This window comes from Buceros rhinoceros, unplaced genomic scaffold (genome assembly GCF_000710305.1).
Source record: "Buceros rhinoceros silvestris isolate BGI_N320 unplaced genomic scaffold, ASM71030v1 scaffold12126, whole genome shotgun sequence".
NCBI classification, from domain to species: domain Eukaryota; kingdom Metazoa; phylum Chordata; class Aves; order Bucerotiformes; family Bucerotidae; genus Buceros; species Buceros rhinoceros.
The window spans coordinates 39,633-54,174 of record NW_010419367.1 but is presented as its reverse complement, the minus strand read 5'-3'; the positions used below and the strand labels follow the sequence as shown (position 1 = coordinate 54,174).

The 14,542-nt window shown below is 45.3% G+C and overlaps 1 protein-coding gene across 2 annotated transcripts; it reads left to right on the top strand.

Moving 5' to 3' along the window:
- The first annotated feature begins 768 nt into the window (after positions 1 to 768).
- TRAF6 (TNF receptor-associated factor 6, E3 ubiquitin protein ligase) lies at positions 769 to 9,998 on the top strand. Of its 2 annotated transcripts, XM_010138891.1 has the most exons (7): positions 769 to 1,058; positions 5,642 to 5,792; positions 6,200 to 6,358; positions 7,189 to 7,260; positions 8,209 to 8,286; positions 9,095 to 9,181; positions 9,230 to 9,998. In XM_010138891.1, exons 1-7 carry the CDS (start codon positions 769 to 771, stop codon positions 9,974 to 9,976), a joined length of 1,584 nt encoding a protein of 527 aa, XP_010137193.1. In that variant the 3' UTR covers positions 9,977 to 9,998. The 2 variants fall into 2 exon arrangements, with proteins under 2 accessions (XP_010137193.1, XP_010137192.1); XM_010138890.1 differs by having other exon boundaries at positions 9,095 to 9,998.
- The last annotated feature ends 4,544 nt before the right edge of the window (positions 9,999 to 14,542 follow it).

The window sequence follows — 14,542 nt, the reverse complement described above, 5'->3', positions numbered from 1 at the left end:
TCCCTTGTCCTCCCTGCCAGCTAGACTGGAAGAGAGAAAGGAGAGCAAGACCCCCTGAGTACTGGTTTGTAGATACCTTTTGAGCTGTGGAAGTATTGGCTTTAGCTCGTGTGTAGCTTCTTACTCCATTTAAAGTCCTTTTTGTGGGTTTAGAATGTTCCCAGCGGTGCCGTGTATTTGATCTTCATTTGCAGTGCAGCATCTGCTTGGTTTGGGTACTGGGACTTGTGTTTCATTAGTGGAAATGCGCCCAAACTGATTTGAAACCCACACTCTGAATCGTTACGTACAGAAGTGTTAAATAACATGCATTCCCTGCAAGGAAAATATGGACTTGAGTTATTGTTGTCCAGTAAAACTTGGTTTTGTGCAGCTTTTTTAATGCAAATTGTATTTGAATGCTTTTGAAGTAAATAATGCTGAAGGGGTAAAGGAGTGTTTTCAGTAAGCATAGAAAGGAGAAAGAGTCACAGAAATGGGGTAGATGAAAGAGGTTGCAGAAAGGTGTGTTTGTTTTTGAACTGGGCTGACAGGATGCAGCGCTCTTTCCTATAGATCACAAGATAAGTAAAACCGATCGATAACAGAACTGGGACAAAACCAACCTGGTGATTTTGAGTAGAACCAAGTCTGCGCCACCGTTGCAGCGTGTCTGGGCAGAAATAAACTTTCTTCTTGACTGGAAAGGGAAGATCTTGGAATATTTTAAATTAACACATCTTTTTGTCATCTTGCAGCGCGTTTCCTTGTGGCCCTTGATCAGCTACTATGAGCTTGTTATATAGCGATAGCAGTTGTGGAGCCCGAGAGATGGAAGGCGGCTGCTGTGCGGCCATGGCCAGCGCCTGCAGCGTCGGAGCCAAAGAGGACAGCGTCAGCAGCGGCGCTGGAAACCCTCCCAGTTCGTTTGCGGAGGAGACACAAGGATACGATGTGGAGTTCGATCCGCCCTTGGAAAGTAAATATGAGTGTCCCATCTGTTTGATGGCTCTCCGGGAAGCCGTGCAGACACCGTGCGGACACCGATTCTGCAAAGGCTGCATTGTCAAATCCATCAGGTAAAGGCAAAGTTATGGAAGGGGCTTGTAGGAAGGAATTCACTTGCCGAAGCAGTGTAAGGGCAGTGTAAAACTGAACGAAGCTGCTTTTGGGGCGTTACCAGTGAGCCCTAGCAGAACTCTGTGCGGGCCAAAATGTCACGAGTTTGGAGGCTTCACGAGCTTTAGATATTTTGTCAAATTTATGCAGCTTATGAGTCTAAAAATTTGATTGAAAAAACATTAAATAATTTTTTAAAAGTCACCAAATCCTCCAAATAAATTCCATTTTCAGCCTAAGACTATAAAAAGTGTCTTTTCCCTGTGATTGTTCCTCTTCATAACTATAGGCAGCTATAAACGAGGTTTCTTGGTGCAGATAAAGGCACTTCGCTCTTTCAGTTCTTTGCTTGAAAGCAGCCGCTGCCTTGTTGAGCTGGGAGAGCGAATGTAATGAGGGAATAGTCTCAAAGCGTGGAGGCAGGAAACTCCGCAGGGAGTGGAAGTGAGAGGAAGGCAGGAACAGGCTGGGCTCATAAAACGAGTGACTGAAGGGTGAAGGAAGGGCAGAGAGTGCACCGAAGGACACTTGAGAGTGTCCTTCCCTCAGACCTGGAATACGTCATCATCGGGGTCCCACATCTGGCAGCGAGGACTAGAACACCTTCGTGGAAGGCTTGATACTGTGCTGTAGGGTTTTTCCCTTTCAGCGTAAGGAGGCTTTGTCTTATTAATTGCTTACTTGGCTCAAATGTCACGGAAGTTTGGTAGGAATCCAAATATTTAGTGCTGTGTGACCCACATAGAGAACTGGTTCATTTCCAATCTTACTTTGTGTAAAAATCATCAAACTCTTCAATGTTAGGATGCGGGCAACGATGTTCTCTGAATACAGTAATTTGTGGGTTTCTCCGCAGCTTCTGTCACTCCCGTGTCTGATGCTCCTGTATTTCTTTCTGGCATCCCTTTTAGATCAAGGAGGGAAGTGGTGATGCTAAGTATGAGAGGATAAGTTTAATTTTGCATTCCCCACTTCTGACAGCAAAAGAACAGGCGATTCGCCTTTCTAGCAAGCACACAAATTTGTTGTGTGTGTTTGCAGCCCAGGTGTCGTTAACATCAGTTTCACCAATGTTTCTGAGAAAAGGATGCAGAGTGATTACCCAGATAATGCCAAAAGCCACCAGCGTTCACCCAAGAAAAGTGACACCCCTGTGGATTCTGCAGAGGAAACCGAGAGAGGTTCCATTTTCCACTATCCCCCCCATGAGATCACCCTGCTCCCTTAGGCCTTTGCCACCTTCTCCGTTTTCCTGCTTCTGTATGTCAGGCCTTACCCAGTGCATCGCTCAATGGTATTTGGGTGCACAGAAAAAGGCAAAAACCTCCAAAGCTGAACCTGTCAGCTCTGACTGTAATCAGGCAGTTGGCTTCACTTTCTGGCCTTCGCTTGGCACTTCCCAACCTAAATTCTTTCAGGAGGTCAGTGTAAATAATTTCGTGTATGCTTGTAAGCATTGAATAGATGTTTGTGTTAATAAAGACCATTCAGGTTTGGAATTCCTCGCTTGCTCTCTCTGAGCTTGCTCTGTCTGTTGGCAGTAGCAGTTTTTATACTCTTCTTTAGTGTGGGTATTTCTGGAGGAAAGAAATCTTTAAACCTTCTCATGGGAGTGTGATGTCTGTAAACCCTGAAGGTAAATTAGTCAGTGCTTATGTCTCCCGAGCTTCAGAAATGTCTGCTCAGCCATCATTTCAAAGGCAGCAGAATTCCCAGGTTGAAAAGTGAGGAGAAAATGACAAAACTTACAATTACCAAAAACAGGTGTCTCATTTTCAGGCTTTCAGATCCTTCACAGCGCAGGTTCTCTTGTTTTCTAGTCCTTCTGTAGATGGGCTGTGCAGGACTGAGTGCGGAACTGCAGCGAGCCCACGCGTAGCAGGTAGAGAAACTTCCTTCTGAAACCCCAGGCATGGGAAATGGTTTCTCTTGCTTTTAAAATTAACAGCGTTTGCTGTGCTCAGAGCTTTAGGTCTGCAAACAGTTTCAATGACGAGAAGCTTTTGCTTTGTTTGTACCCTTGTTTTACCTCATTTCTGCAGGCAGCGTTGACTGTTTCAGCCAATCCTAAACACAGTTGGGAAGCATTTTTCATCAGGGAGGCTGGAGCCCATCCCAGTGATATTTCAAATGATTCACTGCTAGTAAATGTTTTCCCTCATTCCTCACTGAAATCTGGCTTTGGAGTCGGGGTGGGGGGCAGGTCTGGCACTTTCCCTCGTCTACTCGCTGAAGGGCTGAATTGCATGTTTAATTGGGACCCGTGGATCAAGCTATTGATTTGCAGCATGCAGCATCTACAGCACAGTATTGATTTGGACTACGCAGAGTCCACGCTACCGGATTGATTGATGTCGTTGAGAAGCTTCTACAGAACCAAAATGAAAATGGAAAGTGACTTCTACCTTCTCAAAGTACTGTTTTTTCCATTAAGTGATTGGCACAGCCTCTATTTGATCAGGAAAAAATTGCTTCTGTTGATTCCTCATTTCCTCTCTGTCTAGCTCAAGTGAACACAGAGATGAAGGGTTTGAAATGACAGGGATGGACAAGCAGGTTTTGAGTAATTGCTTCTTGTGACTGACACTAACAATCGTCTGATCTGAAGAAGTTGTGGATGCAACTAGAAAGAATTTTTTAAAAACTTAACTACTGGAGGTTTAGATCTTACAATGTGCTTCAAACAAAATTGTTCTGGCTTTACTTTTTATACCTATATTTTAATTTCAAGGGAAATTATAGGGCTATTCATTGTACTTTGCAGCAGATGGTTACTGTTTTACGGACGCTGTTGTGGGTGGCACAGCCCGATGTGATAAATGATGCCAGCACAGGAAAACCCTCTGCTGTAACGTGGATTAGAACCGAGGTGCCTAGACTCAGTTCTGTGACAGGGAATGTATACCAACATCTCTGGCTGTGGATGGATCTAAGCAGCCTTTTAATCACAAACCCAGTGCTTGTAAGTGGCCTTTGGAGCCTGTTTAATGTACTGCAGTGAGTTCCTGCTCGCTCCTTACTGTCATCACTGGAAAATTGCCATTCATTCTTATTTTGCCCTTTGTCTGCTAGTTATTTAAACCGGGGAGCTGGTAATCGCGATTTAAAATTGATCTGCTGTTGGCTGTTACACCTGATTAGCTTTTCTGAGTGGAAATTAGGCTGCTGTCTCATCAGCTGGCCCACTGAAGTAGCAGGACACTTGGCTACGCAGGCTGTGTGTAACCACGTTGTATCTGCGCACGCCGACTCCCTGCAGGTTGCCTGCGGAGGGAGGGACCGTCGCTGGGCTGTGACAAAGCTCAGCACGCTGGTGGTGGCTCAGGGAGCTGTGACACAAAACGGCACACGGGGTAGTTTCTTTTTTCCACTCGCTTAGGAGTGCGATCTCAGACTCGAGGCGAGCTGGCTCTTGCAGCCAGACCTAGGAAAGGAAGTTCACAGTCTCTTTTCGAAGCCTCAGCTTTACCCCCGCTTCCTCTAGCAGTGTTGCTGATGAAGGAGTTGCTGAGCAATTATTTCCTTTTCCAGCAAAGAACACAAATTCCCTTCTGCTCTCCACAGCCCACTGGGCTCTGCTTCCCCTCACGCTTGCGAGCGGTGACAATGATTTGGCCTTTGATCTTTGCAGCACGAGTGCTCGCTGACATTTTTCCGCCCTGTGCGTTTTTCCGTTTTATTGCTGTTTCCATTAGTACTTCAGCTCAGAAACTTTGATCCCTCATGCCTCTTTATTACTTAATTGTCAATAGATATGTAACCTGCTGCTTTCAGAAATGGGCTGAACTGGATGGGTTTTTTTTAAAGGACAGTTTGGTGGGGGTGCTCCCCTTTTTACTCCATTTCTAATGATTGTGTTTAGATGCAGGTAGACAGAACCAGACAAAGTGGAACAGGCTCTTGGTTCTCTTGTGCATGTCGTGTGCACCCACATTCCACCATCAGGCTCCAAACTTTCACCACTTAGCACTCACTTCCAGTCTGTTCGCTGTTAAAAATGTCTTCAGATACAATACCCAGTTCCAAATCCAGGGTAATTTTCGTAGTTATTAGTAATACTTGTGTCTGGAGGTTTTTTACCTTTCTTTGCTGTATAAATAAACAGACTGAAGGATGACCAACCCATCCAAAGGTTGTACAACAGATCCAGTGAAATGAGCGATAAGAAAAGCAACACCAAATAAATGAAATGAATCTGGGGCAAGGGGGAGATGTTTTTCTCTCGGCTGTGATCACCTTTGCTGTTGATAAACTGGGAAAGAGAGGAGAGAAGGTTCAAGAACCTTTAAAGGTTTGTTTTGAAATAGTAGGGGAAATATTCTTTGATGTTTGAGCTATGGGAGGTACTTACAGAAACAGGACCGTAAGTGCTTAGTTTCTTTACATGCTCCTCAAGTTTATTTTCAGATTATCTATCATGGCATCTGTCCAAATAAAAACTGTGTTATAATTTGGCCACTAATGTCTTGCTACTATAAAAATATTTTAACTGAAGGGCAAAGGAAACTTGGACTCTCGTTTTCCTTTCTTCTCTGTGTTGTAGAGATGCAGGTCACAAATGTCCGGTAGACAACGAAATTCTGCTCGAAAATCAGCTTTTTCCTGACAACTTTGCTAAACGGGAAATCCTTTCTTTAACGGTGAAGTGTCCCAACAAGGGCTGCGGTATGAAGATGGAGCTGAGGCATTTAGAGGTGAGAATTTTGAGGCAATCTTGTAAAAATTCAAAATAACATAGGGGGACATACCTGTTTATGCTGGCTCAGTGCAGTGTTCGTGCCAGACTATAGCCACACGTGCTTGGGTTTTGATTAAGTGTAATGAGGTGATTCTCAAGTGAACACTGTAGTGCAAGCTAAAAGGATAAACATAAAGCCAGAGTTTTACCTGAGAGCATTCTTAAAGCTCGGAATACCTGAAGCCCTGGTCTTAGTAATGGGACAAGGACAGGCTGCTGGTAAAGCCAGCACCAGTGATTAAGGATTTGTGTGCGTGAGGGAACGATTGTAGTTTGTTGCTCTTGTGCTGAGCTTTATCTTGCAAACAGATGAGACGATAGGCCCTGTTTGTAGCATCAAATCCCTCTTTTGCCCTTGTTCAGGACCACCAGTTGCAGTGTGAGTTCTCCACCATGGAATGCTCCCAGTGCCAAGGAGCCTTCCCGAAGAACCACCTGAAAGAGCACATGACACAGGAGTGTCCAAGGCGTCAAGTCTGTTGTCCAAACTGTGTCACATCCATGGCCTATGAAGATAAAGAGGTACTTAGGAGGAGTCTCTCACTGTTTCAGCCTCCATTCATGTGGGTTCGCTTGTAAATGGAACATCAGTTCACAAAAAAAAAAAAGCTTTTGGTCTAGAATTGCTCTTTGTGCTGGGCAAGGGAGAAGGTACAAACTGAGTATGATAGTCTAGAACAGGCGAAAGCTAGAGAGAGGGTTGTGCTTAACTACAAACTTCTTGGGATTCCGCTGGTGAGAAAACTTTTGGCCTCACCATCAGAGAGGCCAGTATCTACTGCTGAAGGACCACACAAAGCCATATTTACACTTAGAGTTTCTGTGCCTGCCTGAAGAGATACGTCAGGAGATGCATCTCCTGGCCATACCTGCTAACACACAAGGCCAAAATCATTTCTGAATTCTTCCTAGCTCTGCATTTTTCACTCGGGTCAGGCTGAGGGTAGTCCTTTCCTTTTTGAGCTTCCATTTCTGTATCTGGATATGGATGTGGTTTATCTCAAGGGATAGTATCATGTTGCAAATTGTCAACCAGTTTGCAACATATACCTCATACAGTCCAACAATGTAATAAAGAAAATGTAGCTCCACTACAACTGAATATGAAAGAGCTTTAGGAACTAAGATATCTGCAACTTCATGAATCTCTTGTATGAGTCCGGAAAAAACAGTCGTTATAGAACACATATTGGATAGGGTAAGGGGATTGGCTTTGTTTCAGTTTCATACAGTTAAATGCAAAATATTAAATGTAAATAAAATTTAACGCCTTTTCATGGGTGATTAGCACTCTTAAGTCCCATACGTTTATTGACTGTTCCTTTCCTCTCCTTTTCTCTTTGGTAACTAAGCTTCATGACCAAACCTGCCCGCTCGCCAATGTATTTTGCGAATATTGCAACACCGTGCTCATCAGAGAGCAGGTAAGGGACCACCTTTCTCTGTGTTCAACTGGCTCAGCTGTTGGGGGTTTGCTGTGATAGCCATTATTATTTCTTCTATTCAATAAGAACTTCCTTCATCGACAGGGAAGTGGTCAACGTTACTTAATTTGCAGCTTATCTCTGTCTGAATGGGACTGTGTTAAAGACCAGGGTTAAAATACAGAATGATATTGTCAAATTGGAGAAATACTCTGGAAAACAAGTTTAAGTTTGAGTTCAGTAAAGACAAAGGCAAAAGTTTGTCATTGGGTAGAATAACGAGCTGCAAAACCGGGGAATGGAGAATGCTAAATGAGGTAATGGTTTAGAATTAATGGCTGACCTGTGTGAAGCTTGTGTTCTGCTTCATCATGGTATTCAAGCAAGACAAACGTACTTGGTTGTATAAAACCCCCAAATTACCCTTTTCTCTGTTCAGGGCTCGTAAGGCCTCAGCCGAAGCTGTCCAGCTTTCGAGGTGGGGCTGGACAAGGAGGACCCAGAGCAGGGAGATAAGTGGGACTGGAAAACACAGACCATCAGAAAAATGGAAGGAATTTGAACTTTCGGGGAAAAGAATAATGAAGAGAGACCCAAGTATATGCAAATAGAGCTTCAGAGGGGGAGGAAATGGTCCGAGATGTAGCTCGAGGACAGGCTAGAAACAAAAGACAATTTTTCTAGCAGAAAACCTGAAAGCTTTTTGATGCCTAATCTAAGAACAAAAGCAGTGAGTTGTTAAAGTTCATACGAGGAGGGCGTATCTTTATGAGGAGAGAATCTGTACCACCAGCTAACACTTGTGTTCAAAATGTCCATATTTCTTTGAGAAATTATGTAGGTGTAAACTGGTCTGACTTCAGGTCCCTCTTCAGAGTCCATCCAGCCGTGTTCTTGTAGGATCTTGAGAATGAACTTGATGGAAAATTCCTTTCAAATCTGTTTCAGATGCCTAACCACTATGACAACGATTGCCCCACTGCCCCGGTGCCGTGTTTTTACAGCCCCTTTGGGTGTCCCGAGAAGGTAAGGCCGTCCTTGGAATCCCCAGTCGCTGCCCTTCTCCGTGGTTTTGTTGTGGGGTTTTTTAATGTGATTCACCAGCCCAAATCCTCAGTGATGTGTGGGGTCTTTTTGTTCTGAGGTATCTTAACTCTCTCTTAAAACACTACATGTTCAAAGTCTTTTTCAAATTTAAACAAATAGGTGAATGATTTGCTTGATGAACTTTTTATTATTTGAGTGTTTCCTCAGCTTTCACGACAATAAAGTAGCTTCTAGCATTTCTTCCACAAAGTTGTAACCAAATACAGTTATGGCTCTTGGAGTCCAGTGAAGAAAACCCGACAGTGCTTTAAATCTGATTAAATTCTAAAATTATTTAATCTGAATACTCCTATATCTAGTTGTTTAATACCTCTCTGTAAAAATGGATCTTCTCATCATTTCATACAATTTTCATACACCTTTGTATTTGGTATACGGAGCATTCCAGTAAGGTAGTGAAGGGAATGCAATGCAGATTTAGAGCACAGAAAAATACTAAATGTGTGCGTTTATCACCGACACGACACCGTTTCACCGTGTCACTCTCCTGAGCTGAACAGTATTTGCGCACTGGCATTTGAACTTCTGCTTTCGTTTGTCGTAACAGTGATCTTAACCGTGGAGCCTCCGTTGGTAACGTGCTGCTTCACCTGTCCTCGATCCACATTCCAGTTTCTCTCACACAACAGGAGCCAACTAGTTGGTTGGTTTTCTTCAGGGCCATGTTGAAGATGTGATTGCAGGTACCGTTCAGTATGTTCCTAATGCCGCATCTCTTAAATTCCAGATGCAGAGGAATGAACTGGCACGACACATGCAGGAGTTCACTCAGGTCCACATGAGGATGATGGCTCAGAGTTTCCAAAACATCAGTGTTACGGCCACGAATCCTGTTCCCTTCATCAACGGCCTCCCCTTTGAGCCCGCCCTCTTCCCGCAAGTGTCTCATGCCCCGTATGATTGTAATCCGGAAGTTGAAAACTTCAAAGAAACTATTCAGCAGTTGGAAGGTCGTCTGGTAAGACAGGATCACCAGATCCGAGAACTCATCGCGAAAATGGAGACTCAGAACACTCACATGGCAGAACTCAAACGCACCATCCGGAATCTGGAGGGGAAGATCACCGAAATGGAGGCGCAGCAGTGTAACGGTATCTATATCTGGAAGATTGAGAACTTCAGCGGCCTTCAGAAGGCCCAGGAAGAAGAGAGACCTGTGGTGATGCACAGTCCCGGCTTCTACACCGGAAAGCCCGGCTACAAGCTGTGTTTGCGCCTGCACATCCAGCTCCCGAATGCTCAGCGCTGTGCTAATTTTATCTCTCTGTTTGTCCACACGATGCAAGGGGAGTACGACAGCCATCTGCCTTGGCCTTTCCAGGGCACCATACGGCTTTCTATTCTGGATCAATCCGAAGGCCCCGAGAGGCAGAACCATGAAGAAGTCATGGAAGCCAAGCCGGAGTTACTGGCCTTCCAGAGACCCACCATTCACCGCAACCCGAAAGGTTTTGGTTACGTGACTTTCATGCACCTGCAAACCTTGAAACAACGAACCTTCGTGAAGGACGACACCCTTCTGGTGCGCTGCGAAGTGCTCACGCGGCTGGACTTCAACAGTCTCCGCAGAGAAGGGTTTCAGGCTCGCAGCACCGATGGAGCTGTGTAGCCTGGGAGTCTTCACCAGAGGGATGGAGTCGCGTTCTTCCACCGTCAGTCACAGCGCGTTTCATCATCCATACGGGCTGCGTTTGTACAAGATGGTAGCTGCCAACTCAGCTGATCGTCACCTGAACAGAACTTAGTTGTTGCTGGTATATTTTTTTTTTCTCTCTGAGGTCATGTGTTCTTCATTAAAGTAATAAGCTACGTCCGTAGCAAGGTGACTAAACGAAGTGGTGTTAATCACGACGTAACCACCTCTCGGAAAACCCGATTGAAGCGCCTCTGCATCTGCCTTTGGAGAAACTTCAGTTGCATCAGAAAAGACCCCTAAATCTTTTCACCTCAGTGCCTTGGCATAGATCCTGCAGCAGGGACATAGCTGAACCAGTACAGATGAGGGGTTGGTGGGGGTTCACAGCGCTTGGGAAAGTTGAGACGGTTTCTATATGGCCTTATCTAGAATTTTGAACTGCTTCTCATGAAATCTGAAGTCAGGTAAGACTTTGCTCACCACCCAGGGTCGAGATAAGTTTTGAGCCTTCCCTCCTGCGGAGTGAGCTTCAGGAAGTTGCGATGTAGGGCTGATAAAGGTATTTTTGAAGGACGTGTGGTAGTGTTGTGGTGAGCAGTGAGTGACTCTGAGCTGCATTCACTGAAGAAATGTGATCTGAAAGTGCCCCCCTAATTCTCCTTATTTTGCTTAATATTTTTAGTGTGCGGTCTGGGCTGAGTGTCCATGAGTCCTCATCACCAGAGAGAGAAGTGTTGCATTTGAATGCGATACCTAGTGCTGGTGGGACTCCCGGAGCTGGTCAGGTTGTGAGCAAGCGTACATACCGACTAGTTGGGGTGATGCAGAATTTGTTTTACTGCTGTTGAAACCTGAATTTGTACCAAAGCTGATCCTGTGACCTGCATCCATTTGTGTGATCTTTGGTGTTCTGGGTAAGGCATGACCTGCGTCGTCTCCTGTGCGTCCTCAGTGGGCAGCAGGTCCTGTCAACCTCCAGCTGTCCCGGGTATTTCCCATCCCCTTAGACGGTAGGAGCTGGGCCACCCTCAGCACTTCGGAGGGGAAGAAAAGCCCATTAATTAGACAGTGTGAGGAAAAGATTGCTCTTGGGGAAAAAAACCCGTGGCTTCCACAGTTACTCATTTACCAAACACTAGCTTCACAAAGTCAGGAACTCCTGAGCTTCCCAGTGCTGTGTGTGTTGCTGTTTGTATGCCATATACGTGTTAGTTTTGACCAGTCAAAGCTGAGTCATTCAACTTCTCTGGTGCTAAAATTTTAACAACATGGTGCTGACAAAGCTCTGATAGTTTTGTTCACCCCATAACTTCAGTACGAGGTCTGATAGCAAAGAAGACAGGCCTCAGCCATATATAAGCTTATCTCTTATTTCTCCAAGAGACAGGGCAGCTTAAAGGATGCTAAAGCATATTCTGATCGTTTGGCCTCATCAGCGCAATCCCATGGGCATCATCATCATATGCTTAATATACAGCAGGCTCATGACCGATGACGGCAGGGTGTCGGTCTGGGAGGATGCGCTGCCTGTCTGCAGGAGTTCAGAAGCCCCAGGACCCAGCCCACCACTTTGCTCACCACGTCCAGATGAGTCAAACTGATTTTGCAGATGGACCCTAGTGGCTGAGGGGGGATTGTGTTCAAGGGGTGTCGCTGCTGAAGCACGAACTTCCTGGCCAATGGTAACTGCAGTCAGTCGTTGGCTGCTTTAGTGTGTTCGTGTGTTTGGAGGAGAGGTGGGCACATACATACTGCTCAGGAGAGGAGAAGCTTTTTAATCCTCTTAAATAGTTTAGATACTAACTTGCCTCACCCTGTTGGCTGAATGGTGTTGGAGCATCTTCAGTTAGATGTTTAAACCAATTATTTTATTATTTTTTGGGAGGGGGCAGAAGAAACACTTGTCATTTGAGAGTTTCTTCCTGCCGCAGTTTCTTTCTCAACCCTAGAGATACTCACAAAAACATCCTTACTCTGTGTGCTAACAGTTGATGCCCAAGACCCACTAAGTGCAGTAACTCTTTCTTCCCTTCTGAATTGCCGCTTTGAGCCTTCTCTGCCCAGTCTGACGTCCTGCCACCACGGCAGGAAGCTCGGTTCGGTGGCAGGTTCAGGTGTTGAAGTGATTCGGCTTTTAATATTGTAGCACAGCACAGAGCAAGAAAGAAGGACGAGGAAGCTACTGCACGTACCGTCGGCTGTGGGGATAGGAACGCTCGGTCCGCTCCTGCTGTTCAGCTGGGTTCACATTTTACTACCGGGTGGAACTCTGAGTGATGCCAGGTTACTGTAAGGTCAGAGTGCTACAGGAGAGGCCTCAGAGCTACTTTGCTACGGATCAGTTAAATTTGTTTGCTTTTCCCCTTCCTCCAAATCTGTTTCTTTCAAGCAATCGTTTTCTCGTGGTGGATTGAGGTGTAAGTGCTACGGCTACTTAAATGGAAGCAGGAAGGTGTGCGGTGTCGAGAGTCGCTTCTGAAAGAGATGATAACCAAGAAATAGGGGGATCGAAGCGGTTTCCTGTGCCATTTCTCTCGAAGTGGGGCTCTGGGTCTGCACTCTAAGGGCTTTGCAGCACTGCTGGATCTCCAGGTGGTTTAGGAAGTGGCTTAGCTGCTTTTGTCCCCCAAACTTCTGTCGTCTTGAATGTGTTTTAAGTCAGCCACTCTTCGTGTGTGTATTTGCAAAGCTGCTCTGGCACAGATTTTCCAATTCTAATATATTGCGAATGTGGTTTTGCCTCTGAATGTCTTTCCCTGCAGGGCAGGGAAAATTATTTTACTGAAGATGTTGCTATGCCATGTCTGTGTGGGAGCTCAGATGTACAGACTTGTTTTTTAAGTGCTCTCGTGATGTGCCTGGTCAGGTTTGCTATCAAGGGACTAAACATGCTAATGAAATAAAACCAGGGCAGCCTTTCTGTTCTTGTTTAGAGATGCTTTCACAGCAAGTACCTTGATGATGGATGCAATATTCTGGGGTCAGTGCTCAAGGTTTGCATTTGACTAGAAGGAAAGTGCTCCTCTTCCCTTGGAAGGGGCGACAGAGTGTTTAATATATTTTGTAAGCAATGCACAGCTCTATTATTTCTGACAGGGTTTTAAAGAAATAAACTAATTAAACTGGGCCCTGTCTGAGTCTTCATTCTTAGGGTGGGCTCTTCACTCATACAGGACCTCGGGGGTGGTCTCTGTAGCTTGGGGGGTTCAGAGGTGGCTGGTTTTTAATGAGTGAGACTGCCACCTTGGTGCTGACCCACAAAGAATACGTTTCAAGATGAAAATAACCTTCTCTGGGACCAGATGATTAAAAATACTGTGCACTGTCACCTCCATGGCCACATCCTGCTTGTTGTATTTGCACAGAAACAACTGTGGGGTGAAGCTTTGTTGCAAGCACCTCAGATCAGAAACCAAAGAGAGTTCCTCTGTCAGGGACAGGCTTCACAGCCATCTGCGAGTTTATCTCAACCACCGAGACAGGCCAGAGCTGGCTGTTGGCAACACCTGCAGGAAGGGAAATCTCGGTCTCATGCTCCATCCCCTGGAGAGTGCATGACGGTCAAGACCTTCAGCTTCCTTGGAGGAAGCTGAGTGCTACTTACTAGAGCTAACAGCCAGTGCAGTTAAGGTCTGGTTAATTATGACTTTACCACCCAAGTTGGTCCTAAGAGCTTCCAGGAGTAAGGAAAGGCTACAAACACGTGTGATAAATAGAAGTGACTAGACTGGGGGGTCAGTGGTCCAAAAATGGCCATGAGGGAAACTGGGCCTGGCTGGGTGACATGAGTAAGAGGGCTGATGAATTCTGCCTGTGGCACATTTTAGCTCAAAAAGAACCAAGCCAACCACCTCGTGCCTCTCAGAGAGGAAATTGTTATGCTAGCAGGAAAAATGACCAAAGGAAACACACTTCGCTGTCACCACCATCTCCCACACCATCATAGGGTGTCTGTTCCGTGGGGAGGGGGGGCTTGAGCAGCCCCTGGTGCCACCACCACTCTTACAGGATCGGAGGACTCTGGAATGCAAAATTTCAGGCTCTGTGGCCTTCATGTCGTCTTCTGTTACTGGTTTTAATTTTCTTCAGTTAAACCTTGATAAAAACAGGCATTTAACAGCAACTTCAGGCTCTGCAAGAGGCGTTTGTGCTGCGTCTGCAGTCTCTTCCAGGTCACAAACAGCAATAAAACAACCAGCACACAGAGAGAACTGTCCTTGCTCCTCCTGTTCTCTTTTTCATTTCCTCATGCCTGCAAGGAAGCAGGAAGGGATGTCAGTGATGAGCCACACGTTAACCTCTGCCTAGGTCTGACTCCCACAGATTCTCAGTCCAGCTGTTACAGTCTCAGATAACGACAGTAAAGTCATAATAAAGGTAATAATAGGAAAATAAGTATATACTATGAATACATAAATGCATCTTTAAAAGTTATTAGAACTCTGAAATGTAATATAATAATAGTTATAGTGTATTAATTATATACAAGCCATAAATTTATAAATTTAAATCCTAGACTCATTGTGGGTGGACGAGATC

Excerpts from the sequence above, each read along its gene's own strand:
- TRAF6 (XM_010138890.1), top strand. The coding sequence starts at position 769 with ATGAGCTTGTTATATAGCGATAGCAGTTGTGGAGCCCGAGAGATGGAA. Across the intron at positions 5,793-6,199 it reads TGGAGCTGAGGCATTTAGAG|GACCACCAGTTGCAGTGTGA; the intron begins GTGAGAATTTTG and ends GCCCTTGTTCAG. Across the intron at positions 8,287-9,094 it reads CCTTTGGGTGTCCCGAGAAG|ATGCAGAGGAATGAACTGGC; the intron begins GTAAGGCCGTCC and ends CTTAAATTCCAG.